Source organism: Erythrolamprus reginae, chromosome 5 (assembly GCF_031021105.1).
Source record: "Erythrolamprus reginae isolate rEryReg1 chromosome 5, rEryReg1.hap1, whole genome shotgun sequence".
Lineage (NCBI taxonomy): Eukaryota > Metazoa > Chordata > Lepidosauria > Squamata > Dipsadidae > Erythrolamprus > Erythrolamprus reginae.
Window position 1 is genome coordinate 70,437,992 of NC_091954.1, and position 27,272 is coordinate 70,465,263.

At 38.5% G+C, this 27,272-nt stretch overlaps 2 protein-coding genes and 1 long non-coding RNA gene across 20 annotated transcripts in view; 2 read left to right on the forward strand and 1 right to left on the reverse strand.

Annotated features, from left to right (window-relative positions):
- Nucleotides 1-7,135, forward strand: part of SAP130 (Sin3A associated protein 130) — a 30,442-nt gene extending 23,307 nt beyond the window's left edge. For 10 of the 16 annotated variants that reach the window (XM_070753008.1, XM_070753012.1, XM_070753010.1 and 7 more), the window contains 3 exons: nucleotides 3,996-4,099; nucleotides 5,186-5,299; nucleotides 6,224-7,135. In XM_070753008.1, the coding sequence (XP_070609109.1) occupies nucleotides 3,996-4,099; nucleotides 5,186-5,299; nucleotides 6,224-6,382 (377 nt within the window). In that variant the 3' untranslated portion in view covers nucleotides 6,383-7,135. The remainder of the gene's footprint in view (nucleotides 1-3,995; nucleotides 4,100-5,185; nucleotides 5,300-6,223) is intronic. The other 6 variants (XM_070753011.1, XM_070753016.1, XM_070753018.1 and 3 more) reach the window with 1 other exon arrangement.
- The window catches only part of LOC139167907 (uncharacterized), a 33,499-nt gene extending 20,959 nt beyond the window's left edge, over nucleotides 1-12,540 (reverse strand). The window contains exons 1-2 of the long non-coding RNA XR_011559204.1: nucleotides 11,828-12,540; nucleotides 10,737-10,834 (exon numbers count right to left, since the gene is read on the reverse strand). This is a non-coding gene — a long non-coding RNA (uncharacterized lncRNA). The remainder of the gene's footprint in view (nucleotides 1-10,736; nucleotides 10,835-11,827) is intronic.
- A 34-nt stretch (nucleotides 12,541-12,574) lies between these two features.
- AMMECR1L (AMMECR1 like) overlaps nucleotides 12,575-27,272 on the forward strand; it is a 34,531-nt gene continuing 19,833 nt past the window's right edge. Inside the window, exons 1-3 of one of the 3 annotated variants that reach the window (XM_070753019.1) lie at nucleotides 12,575-12,985; nucleotides 14,618-14,726; nucleotides 16,592-17,036. In XM_070753019.1, the coding sequence (XP_070609120.1) occupies nucleotides 16,630-17,036 (407 nt within the window). In that variant the 5' untranslated portion in view covers nucleotides 12,575-12,985; nucleotides 14,618-14,726; nucleotides 16,592-16,629. Of the gene's footprint in view, nucleotides 13,368-14,617; nucleotides 14,727-16,591; nucleotides 17,037-27,272 lie in introns of all 3 variants that reach the window. The other 2 variants (XM_070753020.1, XM_070753021.1) reach the window with 2 other exon arrangements.

Below are 27,272 nucleotides of genomic sequence, written 5' to 3' on the forward strand. Positions count from 1 at the left end.
TTTATCAGCGAAAAACGAGTTAAATTCCTCAGCACTGCCCTGCAAGGGTTCCCCAGCTCCCCCCTGATTTAGAAGGGAGCGGGTCACCCTAAACAGGGCAGCCGGGCGGGATTCCGCTGATGCAATCAAGGCGGCATGGTACGCGCATCTTGCCGCCTTGAGCGCCACTTTGTAAGTCTTGCACGTATTAATGCACGTATTTCATTGAAATCCACAGTTCCCCTAAAACAGTGATGGCAAACCTGTGGCATGGGTGCTACAGGTGGCACACGAAGCCATATCTGCTAGCACATGAGCCATTGCCCTAGCTCAGCTCCAATGTGCATGTGTGTGCCGGCCAGCTGATTTTTGGCTCGCACAGAGGCTCTGGAAGGGCGTTTTTGATTTCCAGAGAGCCCCCAGGGGAATGGGGGGGGGGCGTTTTTACCCTCCCCTGGCTCCAAGGAAGTGAGGGCGAAACATGAGTCTACTGGGCCCACCAAAAGTTGGGAAACAGGCCGTTTTCGCCCTCCCAAGGCACTGAATTATGGGTGTGGGCACTCACATATGCAAGGTAGCATGCGTGCATACTCTTTCGGCACCTGAAGAAAAAAAGGTTAAACCATAAACCTAATGGTCCTTGGCCAATGCAACCCATCTCCCTCATTTTAAGAAATTGCAGTCTCTTACTATATATTTTTTAAATCTAACAAATTATTGAAACGTGTCTGAGCTGAAAGTGTATATTTAGAGCTTTGCTACAGTTGCAGGTTTTCTTGATAGCTAACATGAATAGAATTTAAAAAAACCTCACAGACATGTTTATACTGCATTACATATTTGTACCACAAGGTATGACCTTTACCTGTGTAGTGTGCCTATTGACCTCAAGCAATTATATTACTGTAATAAATAGCCAAATAAAATAGAACCCACTATTAATAATCATAACCAATACACATTCCAAATACATTTTTCATCAATTATTCATTTGTTAAATGCTGTCTAATAACCAGGTCTTGGAAAGTATTACGTTGGTTAATAGTAGTCTTATTGCTGGGGATATCCATTTTAAGGGAATTCTGGTAGAAAACACTCACCTTCTAATCTGCTCCTCCTGCACCTCATAGGAAGTAGAGACTCTCAGTATGTGTTCTTTACCAGCAAATTCTACATGGAACAAGTAGAATTTGTTCACAAATACCCAGGTGCCAAACCATGGCATTTTATAGGTTATTACAAGCTTGAATTTGTACCAGCCAAAGTTTCTAACAAGCCCACGTATAATAAAAATTTAGAGAAATTCAGTCTGGAAATAATGAGGGCACAAGTGACTATTGCCTATCAGAAGCTCTAATCATCTATATATTCCAGAGATTGTACGTCTTCCAATAGAATTGCTCTCCAGATTGTTGGGTATTTCCCACATTTTCAATTTGATTAGACCATATGAGCAGATCCTGTGTTTCTACTGTGAAGTATTAAGTAGATATAACAAGTGATATCCACCTTCTTGTGCAGGCTTGCATAATTTGTAGATGGGGAAAGAATACACTGATACATTAGAAATACCCACTGCACTGATCATATGTTTCCCAAGTAACAGAGAGGTGGCAGCATTGGAGCTGGAGGCATTGGAGGTGTTTAGCAGCTGCCTTTAGGAGCAGAGAGGATGCAAATTTATTGGCCTTTAAAAAAATATGCCAGTAGGTCAACGGGTGTTTAGCAGGCTTCATGGTGCAGCCCTGTAGTAATATTGAGCTACCTCCAATTCTATTGCTAGGGACAGCAGATAGAAATTGTCCATCATTATCATCCTAGGAGTAGAAACCATCAACCATATATTGATGCGCAGGGGTGGTGCAGTGGTTAGAACTATAGGCTACTTCAGCTAACTGCTAGCTGTAGTTCAGCAGTTCAAATCTCACCACCGGCTCAAGGTTAACTCAGCCTTACATCCTTCCGAATGGGGTAAAATAGGACCCAGATTGTTGGGGGCAATATGCTGATTCTGTAAATCACTTAGAGAGGACTGTAAAAGCACTATGAAGGGGTATATAAGTCTTCGGAGAGGGGCGGCATACAAATCTAAGTAATAAATAAATAAATGCTATTGCTATATTGATTCAAGTAGCTCAGAAAAAATGACCATGTGCAGGAGTATATTTAAAAAACCACATTTCTACCTGGTCCCAGTAGCTCAACCATACAGCCATACCAAATTGAGCATATAGTCTGTTTGGGACAGTGTAACCCAATCCAGCACCAAAGATGGCATAGTCCTGTAAGTAGAAGGCCCTAAAACTCAAAGCCGCACATTCTTGCGAGATTTCAGTTGAAACCTTGCTGATCCCTATCCAGGTCCTTACAATCTCCAGACAACAGGATACCCATAGCATTATTTAATTCGTCAGGAGCATATAATTAGGTATTTTCAGCATTCTGTCCCTTAGTGACAGATAAGTTCATCTAGCAGTCTGCTATTGAATAAGGCAGCACCAATCCCTGTATCACCCTACATAGCAGAGACCAAAGGAGGGACCTCTCCTTCCCAATCACCATTAACTGGAATCAACCCTGGAGAAAGGGTGCCAGCACAAAACTGTGTTGCCTAACCCCAATCCTATGAGTTGATGGCTTCTGCCAAGAGGCCAAATAAAACAAGGATGGATACACAACCACTGACCCACACCAGAGCTTTTACCTTTTATTAACCCACTCATAAATCTACCATTTGCTTGTCTTCTCCTTGTCTCATCTTCCATTTCTCTTGCTCTTACCTAGGAAAAGTGTTTCAGAGTTCTGTTGCTATCCTTTGGGGGGGGGGGGATGAGAGATTTTATCTCCTGCTACACTCACAATGTAACTCATTCCTACAACCTAATCATCTTAATTATTCTATGTATTTCATTTAATTCAGTCCATTACCTCTGTCAGTTGCTACCTGTCTTTCTTTCTTTAGATGTTACTGTTCTGTGGCAGTGCTCTCTCCTAATTTGTTGTAACCAAATTATTTCCACTCCTTTTAGTTAATACTCTGAATAGCAGAATTTTAACTGTAGTCTATCTAGGCATCCAGTTATTTATTGATCACCAAAAATAGTGCAGTGTTAAAGTGCAGTACTGCAAGGTACTTCTGCTGACTGTAGTTCACCAGTTCAAATCTCACTAGGCTCAAGGCTGACTCAGCCTTCCATCCTTCTAGGTGGGTAAAATGAGGACCCAGATTGTTGGGGGCTAATTCTGTAAACCACTTAGAGAGGACTGTAAAAAGCACTATGAAGAGGTATATAAGTCTAAATGCTATTGCTATTTGTCAACAAACTCAAAGGGGGCTCTATTTCAATTTTCCCAGAAGCAGTATATAAGTGCTATTGCTAAGAGCAGCGTTCACAGCAATCAGTGGCTCTGAATGAAGCAGCCTACATTTCAGATCTCCATAGTACTCTCAATGTATATGATCTCCCAAGTTTATATTGGAGGTTATGATCCTTCAAGAGCTGTATGCAATAAAATTTAATTTTAATGTATGTCGATTAGTGTATATTTAAAGTGATAGTTATTCTAAGTCTCACATGATTCTGCCAACCTTACCTACTGCCATAAGCCAGTGTTATAGGTTCTGTCCAACTTGATCATCTTGCTTTTTTAAAAATTCATCTTTCAGCTCCAGATCCACTACCTTTCTTACCATTCTTTATCTTCAGAAATCAACATTCCCTACCTAAAAATTCCTATTTACAAACTTTAAAATTCTTACCTTCTAGATTGAAATAGCTTTTCCACTCGTTTCACTTGAATAGTTTTTGCTTTGTTTAAAACATCTTCATATACTGAAATATGAAGTATTTTTAAGGCTGTTCCATTCCAATAACTGAAGTTGACCATTATATAATCAATGTATATATTATATGTCTACTAAACAATGTGTCTCTTTTTATTCTGTAAAAATAAAATAATCTACTTTCTTTTTTTGCATGGTTATTTGCTTCCTTCTCATCTCTCATTTCTTCTAGAAGAGAAGAAAGCTATGTTACAAGAGATAGCGAATCAGAAAGGAGTATCTTGCCGTGCACAGGGATGGAAAGTCCATCTCTGTGCAGCACAATTATTACAGTTGGTAAGTGGGAAAATCATGATGATTCTGTATAAAATAATTCCAGAGCTGTTTGGGAAGTCATTTGAAAAGTTACATATAGAAAACTATCACAAATTGCTCTCTTCAAAAATGATGCAGGTAAATTTGTATCACATAAACCTAAAAGTTTAGAAAGGGAGGTGGTCTTTGAATCAGGCATAAATATTGATACATTTTGTTCAAATGCTGAAAACATACCTCTGGTGCACTGGTTTAAAGAAGTGATATATAGTCACTGATCTGAGGATATACTGTATATTCCCTGTTGTCCCTATTGTAGGAGAGGTAAGTGTTCATTCAGGCTTAGGGCCAAGTCTTTATATTCCAGAAGTGTAGAAAGAAAAACCAAGATATGGTTGTTACACATTAACATCTGATGGTTTTTAAAAAGTATATGAAGCTTTAGACAGAATCAAGATTTTAATCTATACACTGTGGTAGTTATATGGGAACTATTAGCTGGATACCTGTGCTACAAAACTGAACTCCTTAGCATGGAGTAGAATGTCCAAACTCCCAGCCCACAGGCTGGATGAGTCATGTGCTGACCACACCCACTGGCAGTTGGAACAGAGTTCATTTCAGGTGAAGTAGAACTTCTAACTCCTTAGCATCAGAGTGTGTTAATAATAATATAAGAACTAGCTAATGATCTGATGGTAATTTCAAAAAATCCTTTCTTAGTGAGCATGTAGAAACCAAGAAGAACTCATGTGCCAAGTTTCAAGTTTGTAGGCTTTACGGTTCTAGAGATTTCATGATGATGCGTGAATAGTATTTGGCTTTTATGCATATAGATTAAGAACTAAAGCATTGGAGAAGGTTTGGGTTTATATGGAATAGTGTATAGTGTTTCTACACTGTAGGCAGCTAGAATTCATGTTTCCTCATTCAGTGAATTAGGGTGTTCCTTCTTCCTCTTTGAAACATATTGATATCATCTATCAAGCAATGAAATTATACAGAATCTGTTGAAATCAGATAAACACTGAATTTGAATTTCTAATTTTATACTCTGTGTTATGAAAATGTGTGAAGCTTAGATGTCAAATTTTAATATTTTTATAGACTAATCTGGAACATGATGTATATGAACGACTCACTTCCTTACAAGAAGGCATCATCCCGAAGAAAAAGGCAGCAACTGATGATGATTTACATCAAATAAATGAATTGATACAGGTGGGTTGTATTCATTTTGCTAATTTTCTTTGGCCTCTGCTGTAGCTGCAGAATAAAGTCTTTATTTTTTTTTTAGAAACAGCTGTGTAAAAAAAAAGTAATCAATATAGTATGTAAATTGAAGATTTTCATTTAGTTCCTTTTTTTCTTAGCAAACTGCTTTAATTCATAATTTCTGGACTGTCAATCAAAACTGAACATCTCTGGGATAAATAGATGTTTAATACCTGAAAAATAAAGCTGAATGTACTCAACCAAAGTTATAATAAAGAAATAATTTGATATTATCAATTTTGTTTTTAGGCCCTGATATTAAAACCTGTTATCAACCCATTTTAAATTATTTATTTTATCAAACAATATTGCATTCAAAGCATGACATTACATAATGCAGTTCATAAATTTATGTATGCTAAACTATTACACAACTTTTGTGCTATACATTTACATTCAGGCCACCCTTTCCCTTTTCTTGTGCCTATTTCTTGCTAAACACAGTTGAATCTTTTGCCTACACTTTAAAATAAAAAGGGAATATTTTTCAACTGAAGTTTCCTAGGCTTTTCATTAATACATTTGAAACTTAATTTTAGTGAAAAGCAGAATAGGGAAGGGGATGTGGAGTTGCGGAACAGAGTTATGGTGTTGGCATCTGGCTCCCTATACAATACCTTGCTATCATTTATCTCACTTTTGTTGTATGCAATAATTTTCACATTTTCTATAGGAACCAGTTGTATTAGAAAATTGTTGGCAAGAACTGGGGAGGCGTGTTACATGAAAACATTGTTTTGAATGCTCCCTTCTGATATGCTACAATAATACTTCAGTTCTTCAATTTCTGTACTTTTTGGTGTTTCAAGATGATTGAAGATAAAATGCAGTACTTTGAAATATTAACATTTTATATTTGTTACATTTCAGGGAAATATGCAGAGATGTAAACTTGTAATGGATCAAATAAATGAGGCTCGAGAATCCATGCTAAAGGTCTTGGATCACAAAGAGCGTGTTCTGAAGCTCCTTAACAAAAATGGAACTGTCAAGAAGGTATCCAAATTGAAGAGAAAAGAAAAAGTTTAGAAACAAAACTAAAAGGACTGAAAACAAAACATGTACAGAACAGTGTTAAGGTTCTTTTATTGGAGGTTTCTTGTAAGAAGCAACATTTAAGTAAAAAACAAAAGACAAGAAAGATGGTGAATTAAAACATGGAACCCAGTGACCTTAAGAGACTATTAATAATCTTGTCAATGGAACAAAGATTTTTCTCAGGCTCGTCCCTGTTTAAACTCTTCAGTCTCATTTTGTTTAGCTCTCTTGATATGTCCCAGTGCCTACTAATTGGAACCATTGACGCAGATGTGATAGTCCCCTTCCTTTCATCTTACAGTTTTAAACATTACTTCACTGATTTGTACAATGGATTCCTGCAACAGACCTCAAGAACCATCTGTCTTGAAGCAAACTGTCATAAATTGGAAAAAGTTGGGGAGATGACACTACTTCCACTAAGCCCTGCCTATTCAGGCTCCTTATGAACTTGCAGTGGCTGAAGCAGCCTTCATAAACCAGTGTCCTTGCACTGGCAATTCTGCTATGTTTAGAATCATAAGTGGTTCTGCAGTCTGTAGCTGTCTATTTTTAAAATACATTTCAAAGTTATTTGTAGTGTTGTGAATTTTGTGCTGTGCCCATGTTGGTGCTCCAGGATATTGTTTTCAACTACAGCACAGTTCTTTCTGTAGCTGGTGTGATGCTGTTCATTATATTGCATAAAATTGTGCTATATAACATCTGAAAACGTAAATAAAGGATTTGGAGGATTTTGTATAAGAATTATGGTTATAATTGTGTGGAAAATGGAAATGACGAAGAATCTGTATTAAGGTATGTATTTCCATTCCAAGATGTTAAAAGAGAGTGATAATAATCTTAATCCATCAAGATTACAGGTAATTTGATTGTTTTTAGAAACCAATGGTTCTTTTAATCCAATCTTATAATCATTATGCTAAAATAAGATAAAACAAACAAAAATTTCCAGATTGTATAAATTTGTCATTTTAACAGAAAGAATAAGAATCCAAACATTATAGAAATTCTGCTTCTATTGATTCAATAAGAACTTCACATAATAAGATTATGTCACTGTTAAACAGAACTCAGTTTAATGTGTATGTGTAGTTTTATCGGAGTTTCCCATTATACTTATAATCCAGTCTCATGCAGGTAATTCAAGATTATCATTCTCTACATCTGTATTTCACTTTTAATTATTCTTAAGGTTCAGGTTGCTCCAATTTTTAGTAGTCGGGAAGAGAAACCAATTCACAAAACCCTCAAGCACACACAACTCTTTTACTATTTCTAATTTATTTAGCAATAACATTGAATATCAGGCAGGAAAAGTAACATCAAAATGGACATATCAAAAATGTTTATTTGGATAATAAAACCATGTCAACTTCTAATGAAAAGATTTGCAAGCCCCACGGATCAGTGAGGCTGCAATATCTTTATGGCTCTGGAAACTTCTGCAATTTCAAATCCAAACATTGACAGCACTGTGTAGATTCTTATCATAAAAATTTTGTGGCACTTTGACATCATTTAAAATCTTTCCTCTCTAGAGCTCATAAAACAAAAAATTCTCTTCTGCTATGGAACTGCTGTTGTTCAATATGTTAATGTTCAATATGACTCCCTATTACCAATAATATGCCTGCCCTGATTGTAGCAGATTCAACACTAAAAAGCCAACAAAGACTTTTGAAAATGGAACAATGTAAGTGCTACATTATTCTCTGTTACACAATTCTAGTGTTCTACTTATAAACAATTGCACTGTTGCAAGCTCAGCTACGAGAGCAACTTAAAAAGTAGATTTTCAAGGACCCCAAGTATGTGGTAGATTTATTGTAGAAGAATTAACAAAGATTTCATGCCACAAAAATTACAATGACTGCTCTATAACAAATGCAAACCCTAATGGGATAAAAGTTCAAATTCTTGCGCCTCTTTATTTCCTGCCTGCATGATATAAAGTTTAAGTACCACTCTTTTGCACAAGATGGGTATTTTCTTTGTAATGGACTGTTCTGGTATAAGGCTTTTTGCTTGTATTTGTGTGGGAGAGTTTGTGTAGCAGTTGTGACAGTTAAAAGTTGAGGTACAGCTTATGTATGCATTTATTTCTGTGCAAATCCTTACAGAGCTATTTTAAAATATAGGCTATTTGAATTAGTGTAGAAAAGACCATACAAACATATAATAAAATCCCAAAGCCACATTTCAGACCAACCAATTAACTCTAACAGGAGAATTATAGAACAAGAACCTTAAATTGAGGATTTCCTCTAATTATATTCTCTCAGCTTGAGTCAACATAAAATAAACCTGATGGATTCTATAGCATGTTGCCCATTCCTACAGCTCAAGAATACTTATATTCTAGGGCAGCATCAAGGGTTCCTTGACATCTTTTTTAATATGAAATCAAAAATTACATCTCCCTACTTCTAATAAGCAACTAAATTTATCAAAAATGACTTCAATTCAGGTAATTCTGCAAAGTACTAAGATTCTGGTCTGCAAACAAACATCACTGGGTTCAAAATATTTTTTTTTCTGTATGAGCGCAAGTCTATGTACTTAGAAGCAATATTCTATAAGATTCAGTAGAATTTTATACATAAAGTCAGACTTTTAAAGACTTGATCTATATTTGCTTGCTCAATGAATTCATCTGATTTATTTGTAAAAAATATGTAAAGGACTGTTGTTAGTAACTCATAGTCCTTCGTATTTGGATAGCCTTATAAATCTAATCTAAACAGTAATACTGTAATTACATTATTAAAGAGGATCAGATCTAATAATTACGGAGATGGTTACAATGACAAATCACAGCTAGAAAAGACATAGCCATACATTCACTAACAGTCAACCTGGGAATTCTTTGCTCTATTTTTATAACACAATACGACGGTTCTCATCATCCCCACAGATCCCATTAACCATCGTATTGGTTCTGCCTACTAGTTGCAGCTGTAGGTCAGGAGTGTCAAACTTGATTTCATTGAGGACCACATCAGGATTGTGTTTGACTGCAGGGGTGGGCGGGCAGTTCGATGTTACTCCTGTTGGGGATACCTGTGGTGGTCTGAGCACTCTGCAAGCGAAAACAGGCTCCCAAGCTCTTGTGCCGCCCTCCCGAGCAGTATTTACTGGCAGAGGGGTTCAGGTGGCCATGGCAGCTGAAAACGGAGCTTAGGAGCCTATTTTTATTGGCAGAAGCACCATGGTCTGATCCTTTGCTGTTTCCAGGGTGGTCCCACAGACCAGATCTGAGTACCCAGTGGGCCAGATCCGGCACCTTGAGTTTGACATACCTGCTGGACCATTTCCCAATCTAACCTAAACTAGGTGACCAGCTCTCCCTCTACTGGTCAGTATTCCTTTTTTTTGGGGGGGGGGGTGTCAGGTCCACTACAAGCTTTAATCCTGTAGGTCAATTTGCAGGCTTAGCATAGTCCAGCTTTGAACTTTAGGGCCAGATTAAGGATACATCAATTTATTGGGAGAGAAGCCTACTTGACTCTCCACATATTGAAAGGAAGTGAATTTATTTCTTTCCCATTGTTATATGTTTAGTGAGGTAGACAGTCTTCAAAAGAGGATGAAATGCTTCTGAAACAGAAAGCAGTCCCTAAAGAAGGAGCAATTTACATGGAGGAGGAAGAAAGGATAAGATGACTGATTAACCTGTCCATTGTACTCAGAAACCTGAATGTCCCAAATTCCATACTCCTAGGAGCAGAGTTGCAAGAATAGCAAGCTGTCTTCTACATAAATACATAGGAGGTATAAAATTCATGAAAAACAATATAAGATGGCTTTTTGCAGCCTATGAATGTGTATGAATTGTGTGGGTGCATGTTGTGTTTATTTTATATAAGTTTTAACCATGGTTTTAGTGTTTAGATAGCATTTTTTAACTTCTTTTTACTGTTCTGTAATTTTATTGTTGTAAGCAGCCCTGAGTCCTTCGGGATTGGGCAGCATAGAAGTAAAATTAAATAAATAAATAAATAAATAAAGGAATGAATGAATGCTTTACTCTGTTTCCCAAAATTGCATCTTAAATCAGGATGCCTAATTGTATATTGTGTTCTGGTGTGTTGTGGTTGCACTGAAAGCCTCCAGCTTTGTGTCATTTTTTCAAAGAGGAGTACTGGATATGGGAATTGCTACCCTTACCTACAGCAATCAAGTTTTACTATTTATCATTTTAGGTATCCTAGCAATGCAAAATATGAAAATTCCTTAAAATGCTGTGTCACAAACATCTGCAGTAGATTTTGCCTGCTCTACAATTCAATCTGCCAATACAATTACATTTGTCATTTAAATCTGCAGCCTTAAGCATACTTACTAAAGGAAGTTTCTATGAGATCAGTTGAATGTACAGTACATCTCAGTAAAAATGTGTAGTATTGTCAACACCTTCATGAAAATAGCTGATTTAATTATCTGCAAAAAAAGACATTTACTTAGTCCTTATGTAATCAAAGTTACGGTAAATTGAATCTTTAAATGTTTATTTTAAAATTTAAAGTGCAGGCATGCTAACAAAGGCATGTGCTGTTATAGAAATAGTTTTTCCAATTGTAGTATACAGTATATGTCTTTGAAAATCTGAATCAAGATAAATTGATGTCTTTCAATTGTAACACTAGAGAAAATTAATGGGATCACAGAAAGAGTAATACTGAAATAAAATCAGACTGCTCACTAAAAGAATAATGAAGTTAAAACGTAATTATTCTGCACAGATGATGCAAAAACTAATGTTATTGGTTTTCAGAAAAACTGAAATGTATATGTGTGTATTTGTTTTGTATTGCTATTTTAACATTTATATTACCTAAACTCTAAATTTTAATTTTTCTCCTTGGTTCAGTATGTGTAGCCTGAACATGCCTGTAGTATCAAAATTATTTGTTTGTATATACCTTTCCTAATTATTCTGGCATTATCAATTATGTTTTTAGCTATTTCAATTCTAGTTTTCTTGTGCTGATTAACAAATGTAATGTTTATTTCAGAAAAATTGAAGACAATTGAAAAAGAATTTGACAGGAAGATAACGTCACCAATCACAAGCTCATGCTTGAGTAATTGATGACATTATATTTTTTTAATGATGACATTATTTAATCCCTATTTTTAGTAAGCACAAACAATCCATGCAAAACAATATTCATCAGATCACAAAAAGTCAGAAATATCATGTACAGAGGCGTATGACATTAATAACAATCTATATACAGTACTTAGATTCAGCATTATATAAATCTTATAGTTTACTGGCTGACCTGTTTTGAAATATTGCCAATAAGAAGCTGAGAATAATAGCCAGTAACAGCTTTGTGGAAAGCGAGGTGTTTCAAAACTACAAGAAAGTTCTCTTCCACTTGGTTGACCTTACTTTCTACAATCAGGTAAACTGTAGCTATACATTACCTGCAATGTCTATGTTGTAAAATTTCTGAAGAAGTTTAAAAGGCATATTGTTGGCACGATTGAGAAAAAAAAAATCCGACTTTGAGGTGTACATAATGCTATTAACTGCAGTCAATCTTCGTTCCATATGCAAGGAAAGACACATAGCCAGCTGCAGCTTCTGATCCGGTAGTTTGGTTTAAGAGTGCACTTGAAGTGGCGTACTTTGGGCTGAAAAATAACGCATTTCTAGTTTACGTGACAGAATATTATTTAAAAGGGGGGGGGGAATCCTGATCGATAGGACAGCGCGTTTTTGAATTGCAATACTAGAATTAAATTACGATGGGAGATATATATATATATATCTCCCATCGTTAGCTGGACGACTGCAAAAATGGCCAAGGCTTCAAAAACATTAAACGGTTGCCCCGAAGTAGTTTCCTCGACCTGTTTTCTTCGCCTACGTGCTGTTAAAAAGACGTGGCAAACTTGTCCTGACCATCCTGAGGCCGCCAGTTTCTCCTTGGGGGACCGACAAAAAAGCCTTCTGAGGAAATTCCAAAGGGAAGCCTAACACGCCACCAACGCTAGTTATCCGTTAAAAAGACGACCGTCTCCATTTCCTTTTCGTTCTCTATAGTCGGCGGGGTATTTCACGTGACCTTTTTTTTTTTTTAACGGCTCACTCTGCGGCGGGTGGAAGTTCCTGTACTCTATGGTTCTTTTTGGAGAAACTGTCCTCGTTCTTATCTATGGTTTTTTTTCATGGGGCCGACGGGAGGTCGGTTGTGCACATTCCTCTCCCATTACCTCACACTCAAAAAAGAAGGGGCCGCCGGGAAGGTGGAGGACCCGGGCTCTCCTGCCTTGCTTCAGCTCTGTTTTAAGCCGGCGGCCACTCCGCGCTGCTTCGTCCGGTTCTGCTGTGCGGTTCTTTCCCACGGCCTGTCCTGTCCTCCCTCTCCCCTGCCCCGCTGGGTCCACTTCTCCAGCTCTCGCCCGCCCTGGCCCATGGCTCCATGAAGCGCGGGGTAGTAGAGGTGGCGGCGGCGGCGGCGGCGAGGAGGCAAGAGCAGGAGGAGCGGCGGTGGCGGCGGCGGTGGTGGTGGCGCCGGCGGTGGTTAGGTTGAAAAGTAACTGGAGTAGGGAACAGTCTTCGCGTCAAGGAAAGAAAAGGTGCGCCGGGTCGGGCTCTTCTTTTGGGGCAGCCCTGTCCGAGGAAAGGGGGGGGGGGGTCAGGCAGAATATTTCGGCTCTCCTCAGACCTCACCGCAGACCGCTCGCCTCGCCTCTTCTATCCCGCAGGCGAAGCTTTCAGACCTTCAGGTGAAGCGCGCCCTCCTTTCTCCTTGCCCGTCTTGGCGAGCTTGGGAGCTTCTTTCTGCCTCCCTTTCCTTGCCAGGCCAGCGGCTCCCCTTCACGTTTGGTTCTGCTCCGCCGCTTTGCTTAGGGTCGCTGGTGGTGGTGGGTCTTGAACCAGGTTTCTTAGCTAGCAGGCGTTGGGTAAGCCCCATTTAAGGGTCCAAATGCCCTGGTTGGAGCGGATCGAGCTCACTGGGTGAATTTGGCAAGCTTCCTTTTTTCCCCCTTGCTGCTTTCCTGTCACGTTATACATAGCACGGTGTTGGGAAATTGTATGAATGAAGGGAATCCAAGTTAGGGGTTGGAGTTTGTTTGCATTTGGTAAAATAATCCAGGTTGTTCCTTTCACATATGGTACAGTAGTAAGGTTGTTCCTTACTACTGTAACGTGTGTGCAGTAGTGCCTCTTATCATGCCCCAGGATCAGTACAGTACATTTGATCTCTAAATATGTTCTTAGAATTGCAGTTACCATCAGCTAAACTCATTCTACATTTTTTTAAAAAAAACTTTGGGGGTGAGTCAAGGGAAAGTTAAGTATGGCTATGATTGTGCCTTAATTAGAAGTAAAATTCACAACTTGAATTGTTGCAAGAAGTATGCTGAGGATTTTCTGAAAACTCTTGATTTCCTCTGCAGGCATTGCTCTAATAACGGGGGTTTTTTTTTAATTTATTCCGGGTCACTTTTTTTTGCAAGTGCTAATCTTTTTATTCCACCAGTGTTACATATTTCAGTGATAAGCTCATGTCCTTATCCCTCCTTGTTCTTGGATATTTCTAATAATTTGTATTCTTCTACTTTACTTTTCTCATTTTTTTTCTACAATACCCCTATATATGCTAAAGAAAATTTGTTCCAGACACTGAGATCATTACTTTAAGAATAAGTGTGTATGTATGTATGTATGTATGTATGTATATATACTGTATGTATATATATACTGTATGTATGTGTATCTATCTATCTATCTATCTATCTATCTATCTATCTATCTATATATATATATATATATATTCATTTTTGTAGATTTTCACAGGTACAGGTATGACGGTCTTGGCATATTCGGGAAAAACCCCGAATATGCCAAGACCGTCATATATATGTGTGTGTGTATATATATATGTGTGTGTGTGTGTGTGTATAATATATAATATGTATGTATGTATGTATGTATGTATGTATATATATATATATATATATATATGTATGTATGTATGTATGTATATATAATATATATGTGTATATACAATTTATTTGTAATATAAAATGTATTTAAAGATTTCAATAAAGAGTGAACGGGGATAGGGAACCAAGGAAAAAAGGTTTTTCTCCTTATATAGGAAATATTTTACAATGTATTTTAGTCACTTTTGCAGATCTGTTGACAGTCTAATGGTGTTCAACTAAATTAAAAAAATATGGGTTTTATTTCTTTCTTTTCAGATTTGGAAACAGGAATGGGCCGTGAGAAAAGGAAATTCATTCCAGAAATAAAATAGCTTCCCCTTCCACCTGTCCACTTCCCCTTGGCAGTACAAGGTTTCTGCTTTCAGTAAGCATTTATCTGAAGCCTAATGTACAAAAGCTTAAAAAAAGTTTGAAAATGATGATGCTAACAGTTGTGACAGCTGTTGCTGTTCCACGCTCCAGCAAAGTGGGAAGGTCATCTTCTAACTGTGTAACTTTTTGTTTTTATTTTATTTTTCTCTCAAAAGGAACTGAATTCTTAATTTTTTGGAGGTTGATGTTTACAAATATTTAAGATGAAGTATTGTGTTAAATACCTGCATTGTGTGTACACATTTTCAGAGCTTTTGCACATACAGTAGTATTAGTGTATAGTTCCTGTAGATAACATAAACATATATTTATAAATATTTGCATGCTGAGGTTTTACTCAGCATATTAATTTAGCTGCTGTGTAATTTAACATTTGTTAATATTTTTACAAATTTTGCCTATCCTGATCACACTTTGGCTAACAATTTGTTTCAGTCTTGTTCAATAAACGTTTGAGGCCTATAGCTAAGGCTGTTTTTCTGCTCAACTTATTATTTGAAATAAAGCTAGTTATGCTGCTAGTTATGACATTGAAGTATCTATGTTATCATCTGGGATTCCCTGATCAAAATCATTAGGGATCACTTATACCACATTGCACAAATTGCCCAATTAAAACTTCAGCATGCAAGTATGGATGCACTCACTAGATATAAAGATAACAAGATATGCAGGGGGGCTGCAAGGAAGGAAAAATGTCTTTGTCCTAATAAATAGCTGGTATGGATAACCATCTGTTTTGATTCAGAATATATTTTTAATAAAAACAGAAGCTTCACCAAGAAGAAATCTCATTCTTGGGTTTCTATGGCTATTATTTCAAAAAGTAGGAAGTAGAGATCTGTACATTTTTGAATTTTTCAAGTTCAAATTTCACAATACAGTGGTACCTCTACCTAAGAATGCCTCTACAAACTTTTCTAGATAAGAACTGGATGTTCACGATTTTTTTTGCCTCTTCTCAAGAACCATTTTCCACTTACAAACCTGACCCTCCAAAACTAACTGGAAAAGACAGGGAGAAACCTCCATGGGGCCTCTCTAGGAATCTCCTGGGAGGAAACAGGGCCTCCACCCTCCCTGTGGTTTCCCCAATCGCATGCATTATTTGCTTTTACATTGATTCCTATGGGAAAAAATGCTTCTTCTTACAAACTTTTCTACTTAAGAACCTGGTCATGGAACTAATTAAGTTCGCAAGTAGAGGTACCACTGTATGTCCCATTTCAACTATGAAACATGTGGTTTCAAACAAGTAGCCAAGCTGTATTCAAAACAACAGTTTTGTACTTCAGACAAGATATTAATTGAAGCTTCACAGTTGAAAACTGTGTTCCTACCCCATGTAATTTGTAAAGCTTGCATCGGCCTTCCTAGGCTTTCCCTTGCTTGCTGTACCCCTGTAATCCCCCTGCCTCCTGTGTCACTCTTATACATCTTCCCTAGAACTGCCACTTTCCACTTACCAACTAGTATATCTCAGGTTTACAGTGGTAATTAGGATTGCCATTACTAAATGATGCGTTCATGTGATATCACACTTTATGACCACGTTACTTGGTAACAGCAATCCTGACCCCAATTGCTGTCATAATTTGAGGACTACATAAGATTAGTCCAGCGTTTTCTGATTAATCTTGAATTGCTGATACATTTTTAAATTAACTAATTTTTGATGTCATGTAATTTCAGTTTGTTTCTTTTTAATTTTTAGCTATGTCATACATAGCTAAAGTTTCTTGTATAATATGTATTTTATAATATGAACTACGCTTTTTTATTACTGGAAAAAGTACTTTGTTGTATATTGTTTTCACTAATGAAATAACGTATTTCGCTTATTGTGTGTTTTATCAGGGTTCTACAGTGCTTCAGACAGTAGGTGCTGAATCAGGATGGGAAAAAGACGCTGTGTTCCTCCACTTGAGCCCAAGTTGGCAGCAGGCTGTTGTGGGGTAAAGAAACCCAAATTGTCTGGAAGTGGAACACATAGTCACGGGAATCAAGCCACAACTGTGCCAGTCTCTAGTTCAGGTCCTCTTCAGAACCACCAGCATGCAGATGGGGGCAATGGAAGGGAGAATGTATCAGATTTGACTTTATGCCCTGGAAATTCTCCAATTACTCGAATGAATCCCACTTCAGGAGCATTGAGCCCACTTGCCCGGTCTAATGGAACTGCCAACAGCACCAAAAATCTAGTCGTGACAGCGGAGATGTGCTGCTACTGCTTTGATGTACTCTACTGTCATCTTTATGGTTTTCCTCAGCCACGACTTCCTCGATTTACCAATGATCCCTAGTGAGTAAATTTATGGGCATGGGAGTGGGTGGGCACTGAATATCCATCCAAAAGGATAATGGAAGGGTTATTCAAAATATTTTAGCTAAGAAATAGTAGTTTTTGTAGATGGCTTAACATATACAATAAAACTGTCTGCTATAAACAGAAAGCATAAATTATATTGATGTTTATGAGATAAAACAATTCTGTGCAATAGTAGTTAGCATTAGAATTTTAAGAGACGAGGGAAGAAAGTCCTAACAATAGACTGAAGCAGCTATTCTGGTTTGTACCTATCTTTTTCATGCTAATGGATGTTGAGCTTATTGAATATCACAGTATAAGACTGCATAATTAAGGTACTGTATCAAAAAGAGTTGTAATTACAAATGATTTCAAGGAATACAGAATTTTCCTTTCCATAATTTATTTACCCAAGGAATTAGTTGATTGGTCATGGTTTCAGATTAGTTTTTCACAAAAAACAGAATAGCTCAATTTGATCAGTCTATCAACAAAATTAAAATCCTATAACTTTATTACTGGTGCTGGATATGGTAGTACTGTATATATTTGTAAGAACATAAATATTTATGTAGCACTGGTTTAATATTGTGATAAGGATAGAGAAGTATGCAAAAGATCTGCTAGAGTTTTTAAAAATTACCTAAATATTTCATATTTATACAATGTACCGTATTATTGGAGTATCATTCAAGGACATGGGGTGAGGTATCATCAGTACGCTGATGATACCCAGCTTTACATCTCCACCCCATGTCCAGTCAACGAAGCAGTGGAAGTGATGTGCCGGTGTCTGGAGGCTGTTGGGGCCTGGATGGGTGTCAACAGACTCAAACTCAACCCGGATAAGACGGAGTGGCTGTGGGTGTTGCCTCCCAAGGACAATTCCATCTGTCCTTCCATTACCCTGGGGGAGGGGGGAAATTATTGACCCCCTCGGAGAGGGTCCGCAACTTGGGCGTCCTCCTCGATCCACAGCTCACATTAGAGAACCATCTTTCAGCTGTGGCGAGGGGGGCGTTTGCCCAGGTTCGCCTGGTGCACCAGTTGCGGCCCTATCTGGACTGGGACTCACTGCTCACAGTCACTCATGCCCTCATCACCTCGAGGTTCGACTACTGTAATGCTCTCTACATGGGGCTACCTTTGAAAAGTGTTCGGAAACTCCAGATCGTGCAGAATGCAGCTGCGAGAGCAGTCATGGGCTTACCTAGGTATGCCCATGTTTCACCAACACTCCGCAGTCTGCATTGGTTGCCAATCAATTTCCGGTCACAATTCAAAGTGTTGGTTATGACCTTTAAAGCCCTTCATGGCACTGGACCAGAATATCTCCGAGACCGCCTGCTGCCGCACGAATCCCAGCGACCGATTAGGTCCCACAGAGTGGGCCTTCTCCGGGTCCCGTCAACTAAACAATGTTGGTTGCGAGCCCCAGAGGAAGAGCCTTCTCTGTGGCGGCCCCGGCCCTCTGGAACCAACTCCCCCCGGAGATTAGAACTGCCCCTACTCTCCTTGCCTTTCGTAAGCTCCTTAAGACCCACCTTTGTCATCAGGCATGGGGGAACTGAGACATCTCCCCCGGGCATTTACAATTTATGAATGGTATGTCTGTATGTATGTTTGTTTAGAAAATGGGGTTTTAAAATATTTTTAAAGAGTAATTTAGATTTGTTGTAAATTGTTTTCACTTTGTTGTGAGCCGCCCCGAGTCTGCGGAGAGGGGCGGCATACAAATCTAAATAATAAATAAATAAGTAATAAATAATAAATAAATAAGACGCACCTAGATTTTAGAGGTGGAAAACAAGGAAAAGGGTATTCTGAACCAAATGATGTAGTAATATATTATTTAATAAAATACCAATGTAGCAGAATACTTTTTACAAACATGTACAGTATACTTTTTACAGCCATGTACTTTTTTTTACAAACTTCAAACTTGACAGCTTTAAGACTTGTGGACTTCAACTCCCAGAATTCTTCCTCCAGTCATGCTAGCTCAGGAATGGGAGTTGAAGTTCACAAGCCTTAAACTTGCCAAGTTTGAAGACCCTGGCAACCCTAATCCCTAAACCAGGGGTCTTCAAACGTGACAGCTTTTAGACTAGTGACTTCAACTTCCAGAATCCCTCCTCCATTCATGCTAGATGGGATAATTAGAAGGCAAAATTAGTCCTGTTTTTGTAAAAAAAACGAGCCTTTTTTCGCAAAAAGTGGGTGGGCAAAGCATCTGGGAAGCCTGCTGGGAGCTGGGGGTTGGCAAAAATGCCCCTGTTTTTGTGAAAATCGGCCTTTTTTGGTCCATTTTTTCACAAAAATCGAGGCATTTTTGCCTTTCCTCAGCACTCAGGACCTCTCTGAAGGCTTCCCAGACCCTCTGTCCAAAACTATTGTAGGGGCAGCGCTTCGGGACAGCAGAAAAAATGGCTATATTCGTTGTATAAGATGCACCGACATTTCCAGTCTGTTTTACCGGGGGAAAGGTGTGTCTTATACTCCATTAAATACATTAGTTTTGTTTTTTGAGATAACTATACAAAATAGTTATCCAGAATATTCTCTTCTTGAACCAATGAGTATCATGCTTCCTTATTTTTTGAGTATCCACTGATTCATAGATTTTTCATACTTACAGCATCCATGTAGATAATGGAATGCAACAGTGGCACCTTGTTGTACTTCTTTTCTAGAGTTTCTGGTGTATATGATACATTTCCATGTCTTTTTACTGCATAAGAAATCTGGATACAACAACAATTTCTCATCATTGTTGTTGGATTCATGATGGCAATCCAAAGAAGATTGAGTTTTCTTGATTCAGAATATGTATTGGTTTTTTTGAAAAGCAAAGCGTTTCTTAAGGGAATAAAATCTCATATAGTATAACGGAAATGGTCAGTTATACAGCATTGATTCCCTGTGTTGCTCATGTAATCCGTTAAGAATCACTCTGAATTCAATTTATGTTAAATCAACTATACATGAAGGCCTCCCCAATAGAGCAATAAGTAGTATATTGAATGATGACAATTTTAAATAGTTTCTTGCATATGTTTAGTAAGCATTGCTAGTTACCAAAGAGGTGGTACTGTATTGGGATAAAGTAATTTATATCTAATAGAATGTAGTATAAATCTTATACTCATGAAAAATACTTATACTGTACCAAGAGAAATTTGAGAATTCAATATCTGATTCAAATATTAAAAGTCATGCTTAAACCTATTGGGTCAATTTATATTGTTTCCCAGTTTTGTAACTTATACATTTCCTGAAGCATAGTTGATAGTGAAAGATATGCAGTATCTTTGCACAGTATTCTAGGAATAATATGATTGGATACTTAATGGTTTAATAAGTTGTATTTATTACAGTGAGTTTATGATTTAAAATGTTGTGTGAACCAAGCATTTTGATTAATTCAGTAGTCTTGGATTAGTGTCGTGTTCAACTGAAGTTACATCAAGATGTGCCCGTGAACATTTTACTCTATACAGTTATAATTTTTAAAAGAATAGGAGAAGATTATGGATATATTAATAACTGGAAATATTTTAGTAACTGATAACTGGAAATACTAATAATAAACAGTATGGGTTAGTAGTGAACATGTTGAATGAAGTCTGGGGAGACCTAGGTTCAAATTACTCTCAGCCATGGAAGCTCACTGAGTCTTTGTGTCAGGGTCTTTTCTCCCTAAACTCCCCACGAAGTTATGAGACATTTTAGAGAGGGAGTGTTATATATCGCACCTTGAACACCTAAAGAAGTCAGATACAAATTTAATAAATATCTAGACATGCTGTTGATACTTTGACAGTTTCTTGACTCGTGTCATCAGCCATATTTACAACATTTGACTTCAGTAGTTGAATATTTTTCCTGTAGTTTGTATTCTCTACGAAATGCTACTTGTATAATGTAAGGATTGGAAGTTAACTTGGAGATTCAACCTCCTGATGATGCATAAATCTACAGTAGTGCTAGAACGCTGTCCACAGCTGCTAATCCAGCCTTTATTTATTTTAAACACTTTCTCTGCTTAAACAATCCACCACTTTGTGAGACAATCTGCTCCATACTGAACAGTTTTTACCATTTTTTAATGGCAAACCCATTGTTTGCTTGTCCTGTTTTCTGCAACAGCTCTAAACAATTCTGCCCAATAGGATTGCCTTTCAGAGATTTGATGACATCTGCCTTGTCTCTGCAGTGTTTTTTCTTCAAGCTAAACATACCAAAACCTCCACCTGCTCCTCATAACTTTTTTTAAATTTTTCTTTCCAGGCCTTTTATTATATAGGTTGTCCCATTAGGCATGTTCAAGTTTGACCATGTCTTTTCTAAAATATGTGCTTACAACTGGATGTAGTATTCTAGAAGTAGGATGATTAATTCAGAAGTGAGAGGAACAATGATTTATATTGATCCTGATATTGTACTTTTATTAATAGAGCTTAGAATTCCTTTTTCTTGTTTCATTTTTTGGAGCCACACAACATTGTTGGGTCATATTCAGCTTGTAATCTACTAGATCCTTTTGATATACACTTCTTAAAAAAATAAAGGGAACACTTAAACAACACAATATAACTCCAAGTAAATCAAACTTCTGTGAAATTAAACTGTCCATTTAGGAAGCAACATTGATTGACAATCAATTTCACATGCTGTTGTGCACATTCAACTTTGTACGGAACAAAGTACTTCATGAGAATATTTCATTCATTCAGATTTAGGATGTGTTATTTGAGTGTTCCCTTTATTTTTTTTTGAGCAGTGTATATTGCTGCCTGTATCACCCCCACCCACCCACCCCATCCAAACACTTTATTTTCCTATTTCTGTATAAGACTCTAGATTTGTTGCTGAGAATTTCATCTTGCTACTCTTGCTATTTATTTGTCAGGATCTTTCTTAATCATTATATTTTATACTGAGAAGTTTGCTGTCCCCCCATCTTCATGTCATGAGCAAATGTGATAATCATAGAAAGTAATCCTTTAGTCAAATTGCTTACAAATATGTTGAATAGCACAGTACTTAAAATGAGTTCTGCAGTACAACAGTCCAAACTAATTTCCAGCTTATAATGTCCTTAGTTGAACAACGCAGGACATAACAGGGAAGTAAACTGGTCTTAGCTTAACAAAGTACAATTCTGTAGAAACAATTTCAAGATGTTAGATGCAGTCTAACTAAGATGACCACTAAGATGGTAGACATGCTAGTGGGAAAAATAGGATTGAATAAAAGTTTATTTTACCAACTGATTTACTTTTCTGAATGAAAATGAAATACATAAACATATTCTTATTACTATGATGTTCTACCAATAGGGTACTGTAAGAGGAAATGTTTTTTGTCCCAATGTAGCATTGCACTGATAAAGGGATTGGTGTGATTAAAAATATCCCCATAGATTTAACGGAGAGCCAAAACAAAATCATGACATAACTGCTACATTGGTATGGTGTAGTTACATTTTCAATTAATCCCAGTGTATCTTTGCCAGTATATAAACTCCAGACAAGATTTCTAGCTAAAATATTAGAGTATGCCCTTGTTTGTGTATATGAGACAAGGCGGCGGGGGGGGGGGGGGGGGACAGTGTGATAATGAGAATGAGAGAACATTTGCAACTGACCAAGGGGCTTGGTGATGAGAAATACAGAAGAACACTTTGCACAAGTTCAACCTGCCCAGAGGACACTGCTGATGTTTGTTACAGAACTCTCAATATCTACCTTATCTTAAGACATGAACGTCTATCATCAACACTACTCCTACAACTGGGATAAAAGGACAAAGCATCTTGAACAGGTAAGCTATGTATGATGGAATGCCAAAGAGGCTTTGGGAAGAAAGAGGTAGCAAAACAGTTAAAGGAGGAGGAAATAGGGGCACCGTGAAGCAGATTATTGATTCTGGGGGAGAGGAGAAACATTAAAAAGATGATCCAGATTAACTCTATCTTAATTACAGCCCATACAAGCTGTGCATTTACTTTGTAAACATTTCAATTTTGTTACATTACTCTGTAAGCAATAAAGGATTTTTGGGGAATCTCTTCAGATTTTTGTTTCCTAAACTACCCAGGCCTGTAGGGCTTGAAACCATACTTAAGAATAGTGTTTCCATAAATATTCCCATCCCTTCCAATAAAAAAAGAAAGCTGCATCTTGATTAATTTTATCAGCAAATTGATATTTTCTTCTATAATACTTTGTTTCAGGTTTAGTGTAGGTGCTCCAGTAGCCATGAAAACAGTAAATGCAAATAAATAACTCTTAGTGAAAGCTAAATATTCTAAATCTTACTCCTTTAATCATATATTTATGATCCCTTTTTACAGCATCAAAGCCTGAACATGAGAATAAACATAACAGAGGTTTTCTTCAGTGAAAGGTGGGTATTTAGTGTAAGATTTGCTATACCTTGTGAGCACCTACAGCAGTATTAAGAGGACACATCACAAATAAGTGCTATGTGTTTAGATTCAGAGACTTGTACCTTATACCTGCTAATTGTTATTTTTTCTTTGTATCTTTAGATTTCTACATACTCTATTTCCTAGATGTGGAGGGCTGGATATTTTCCATTCTCAGTGCCATGCAGACTACAAGGAAAGCTTATACCAAACAGACCAATGTGATTCCAACTATTCCATTTTTGGTTGCTAAATATATCCCAATAGATTCCATATTTCAGCAACCAATTACATAACAAGTGAAGCAAGGTTCTCTATGGAAGATTAAGCAAGAATACCCACTACTATTATACAGTTTTCCGTTTATAAAATGTGACAGACATCCCTTCTGTATGCTTTTATTTTAGAACTACAGCACTATAAGTGCTACACGTAAAAGGGTGTAGAAGGTGTAGACATATATTTTCAATAAAAATAAGGATTTCACTTTATTGCAGTACTTGTCTTTTTGTTAGTATAGATGGTAATATTCACTTAACACCTGGTTTCTATTGTTCAGAATCATACTGAGTAAAAAGAGAGATTTCTTACTATTAAGGTTTGGTGTATGGATGGTTTTGTCATCCAGCCTCTTCAGTGTTGGTTATACTAAGGAAGTAGATTCATGCCTGGAAGCCATCTTTTCTATTGGGCCTTCAGGCCTGCCACAGTATACTACTGTGGGAAACTGGGAGGGGGGATTGTATGGAATATGGGTGATATGTAGACATAATAACATTATTTTCTCCAAGAGTCAACTCCGTCTTGCCCTGAACCTGGAGGGAAGTAGTTTGAAAAGATCTCCAGTTTGGGACGGTGCATTGATTGGACCATGTGATGGATTTGTGAGTGCTGTACAGATGCTTGAACTTTCCTTTCGGTGGGGAAAACCTGGAAGCCTGGAATTTGGGTTTTCCCAGTTGGGCCAATATGACATCTCTAATAAAATGGAGCTTTGAGAAAACTCATGCCTCGGAGTTTTCTTTTGTTGGGTTGCTACTCAGAACCCTGACATTAACCCGAATTCTCTTAAAAATCTTAACCAGCTCCCCCGAACTCAGGGGTCCTCTCCAGGGTCCTGAGCCCTGAATGTTGACCCATAAGTGGGTTGTGTGAAGACTTGGGGAAGATGGAGGAAGACAGGAAAGCCACAGAGGAAACCATTGAGGCTCAGTGATTTATGTTGAGACCATCTACTCCTGGAGCAGTTTGGCCAACTCAGTGTGGGCAGTGCCACTCAACCCCTTGAGACCAAGCAGATGGATCCTGGCTCAACCTACATTCACCTTCCTGAACCAGCAAGCCGCATCACCATTGAGTGGGGGATTTGCCTCCTTTCACTCATCATGGAGAGGTCTGTTCTATAGCCTTACACCTCGAGCCCAATTTGCTGGGGTGACAGTCACCTTGGGAGTAGGGATAGCCCAGCAACAAAGCTTACTGAACCAGCCCAGCCCGACACCACAAGGACCGCAGCAGGGATTCTGGGGACCCGGTACTCCCCCTCAACAACAGCAGCAAGTCTTTGGACTGTCTCCAGCAAGCCAGATCCCATCGTGATGGGCATTCTACCCTGGCCAAAGCTGTGTGCAGTATCAATGGGTGCCTGCCCTGATCCTACAGCCAGCAGCCACCCATCAACCTGGACACTTCCATCCACCAATGATAGCTCCACAGGCAGTACCCAGCCACCACTGCAGCTTCAATCACCAGTTGTCCCAAAACAGGTTCCAGCCCAGCAATCTTTGCAGGCTAAGCCGTCAGTCGCACCAGCCGGCCCAGGACTACAGTTCAGAGCAACATTTGACAGACTCCAGGAAAGCTAACCTATTTCCTCAACCATTGACCACCGTGGAAATCAGTATCCTTCGGATTGGGAATTGATTTCGGCAATCGCAGATAGCATGAACGAAGGGGAAGCAGCGGATTGGAGAGCAGAACTGGATGATGCCCATGAATTTGTCCAACTGATGCAAGGCCGATTTGAAGATATGGCTCACTGGATAGAAGTTAAAGCCCAGATTAAATTGCTGAAGCATTAGAGGCCTAATTAGCCTCCCCATAGTCGAGCAGCTAGGCATACTTAAGACCTCTAACTCACCCCATCCTCTTTTAACAAGTCGATTGGACATTCATTGGCGGGGGCCCTGCCACACTAGTCACTGAACTGGTCAAACTGGAAATAGACCATTACCACAAACTTATCCAATTCGTCATATCATCAAAAATGGCTGAATCCATCATACTGGGCCTCGTGTGTCTAGACAAAGGCAGATAAACCATTAAGTGGGAAGACAGCTATAGAAAAATAAACATTGGCATTGGGTCATTGCCACCCATAAAACCAGACTAATGCCAAAAGGCCACAAACCCCAACAGCACCAGTGAACCCGAAGCCACAGTCCCTACCACCGATGGATTGCTTGGCAGTCCACAAGTGCCCAGAGAGTTCCAAGACGTATCAAGGGGTTTTAGTGAAAAAGATTGCAAGTTCCCCTCCTTACACAACAGAAATGGAGGATTTGAGAAAGTACATTGATGCCAACTTAGCACTGGGCTTCATCCGGCCCGCAAAATCTAAAGTGGCAGCCCACCGTGCTCTTTAAACAAACAAACAAAAAAAGATAGGGGATGAGGCTTTGAGTGGCTTTCCTTGGAATTAATGCCGTGTGCATGGAGAACACCTCCTTCTCCCCCTCATGAAGGACATGCCGAATCACTTACCCAAAGGCAAGATGTTCACCAAACTGGGCTTAAGAGAAGTCTATTACCACATAAGAATCAAGGAAGATGATGAATTTAATTGTCACTTGGCCTTTTCCAGTTCAAAGTCATACAGTTTGGCCTGCAGAGAACCCCAGCTGTCTTCATGCAGCTCATCAATGAAGTGCTACATGAGCACCCACCTATTTGGGATTACCATCAGCGAAAAACTGGCAAAGATGTTCATTAAACAGGTTTATCGACTGCACAGAATAACTCACCAAATCATCTCAGATCACAGAGTCCAGTTTACTGCCAAATTTTGGAGAGAGTTCCTGAAATTAGTAGGATCCCCGCAAGGGCTCAGTTTGGCTTTTCATCTGAGTATGAACTGAGCTGCAGAATGAGCAAACACAATGGTGGAACAATATATACGATGCTACGTAGATTACCAACAAGAGAACTGGGCAGACCTGCCATTCGCAGAAGTTGCTTACAATAATGCTGTGTACAGCAGCACCGGATTGATCCCTCCTTTCAGGTCACCAGTGTCATGGATTTGGAACCTATGCCAGAACTGCCTAGAGAACCTCCCTCCTGCATGGCCCTGACCGAGTGGATAGGGTCACTCAGGAAGGGCTGAGAGAAAATTAAAAAGGCAACAGCCACTGAGGCATACAAGAAGCAGGCAGACAAATACCAATCTCTTCAACATCCTTTCTGTGTGGAAGATCAAGTTTACCTATCAACCAAATGCTACCTAGTAAAAAATTGGGACCCAGGTTTTTAGGCCCGATTCCAATAGTGAAAGTAATTAACCTAGTGACAGTTCAGCTTATCCTCTCCCACGTTCTAGGGACATTGCATCCTGTTTTTCACTGTAGTCTACTGAAACCAGCTATAAGATCCAGAATAAGACCCCAAGCTCAACCCTCTCCTAGACCTATGGTGGTGAAAAGGGAGGCACTTTACGAAATTAAAAGGATCTTGGACTCTAGATTATATAAAGGACATTTGCAATATTTCGTTCATTGGAAGGGGCACCCTTTGTCTGA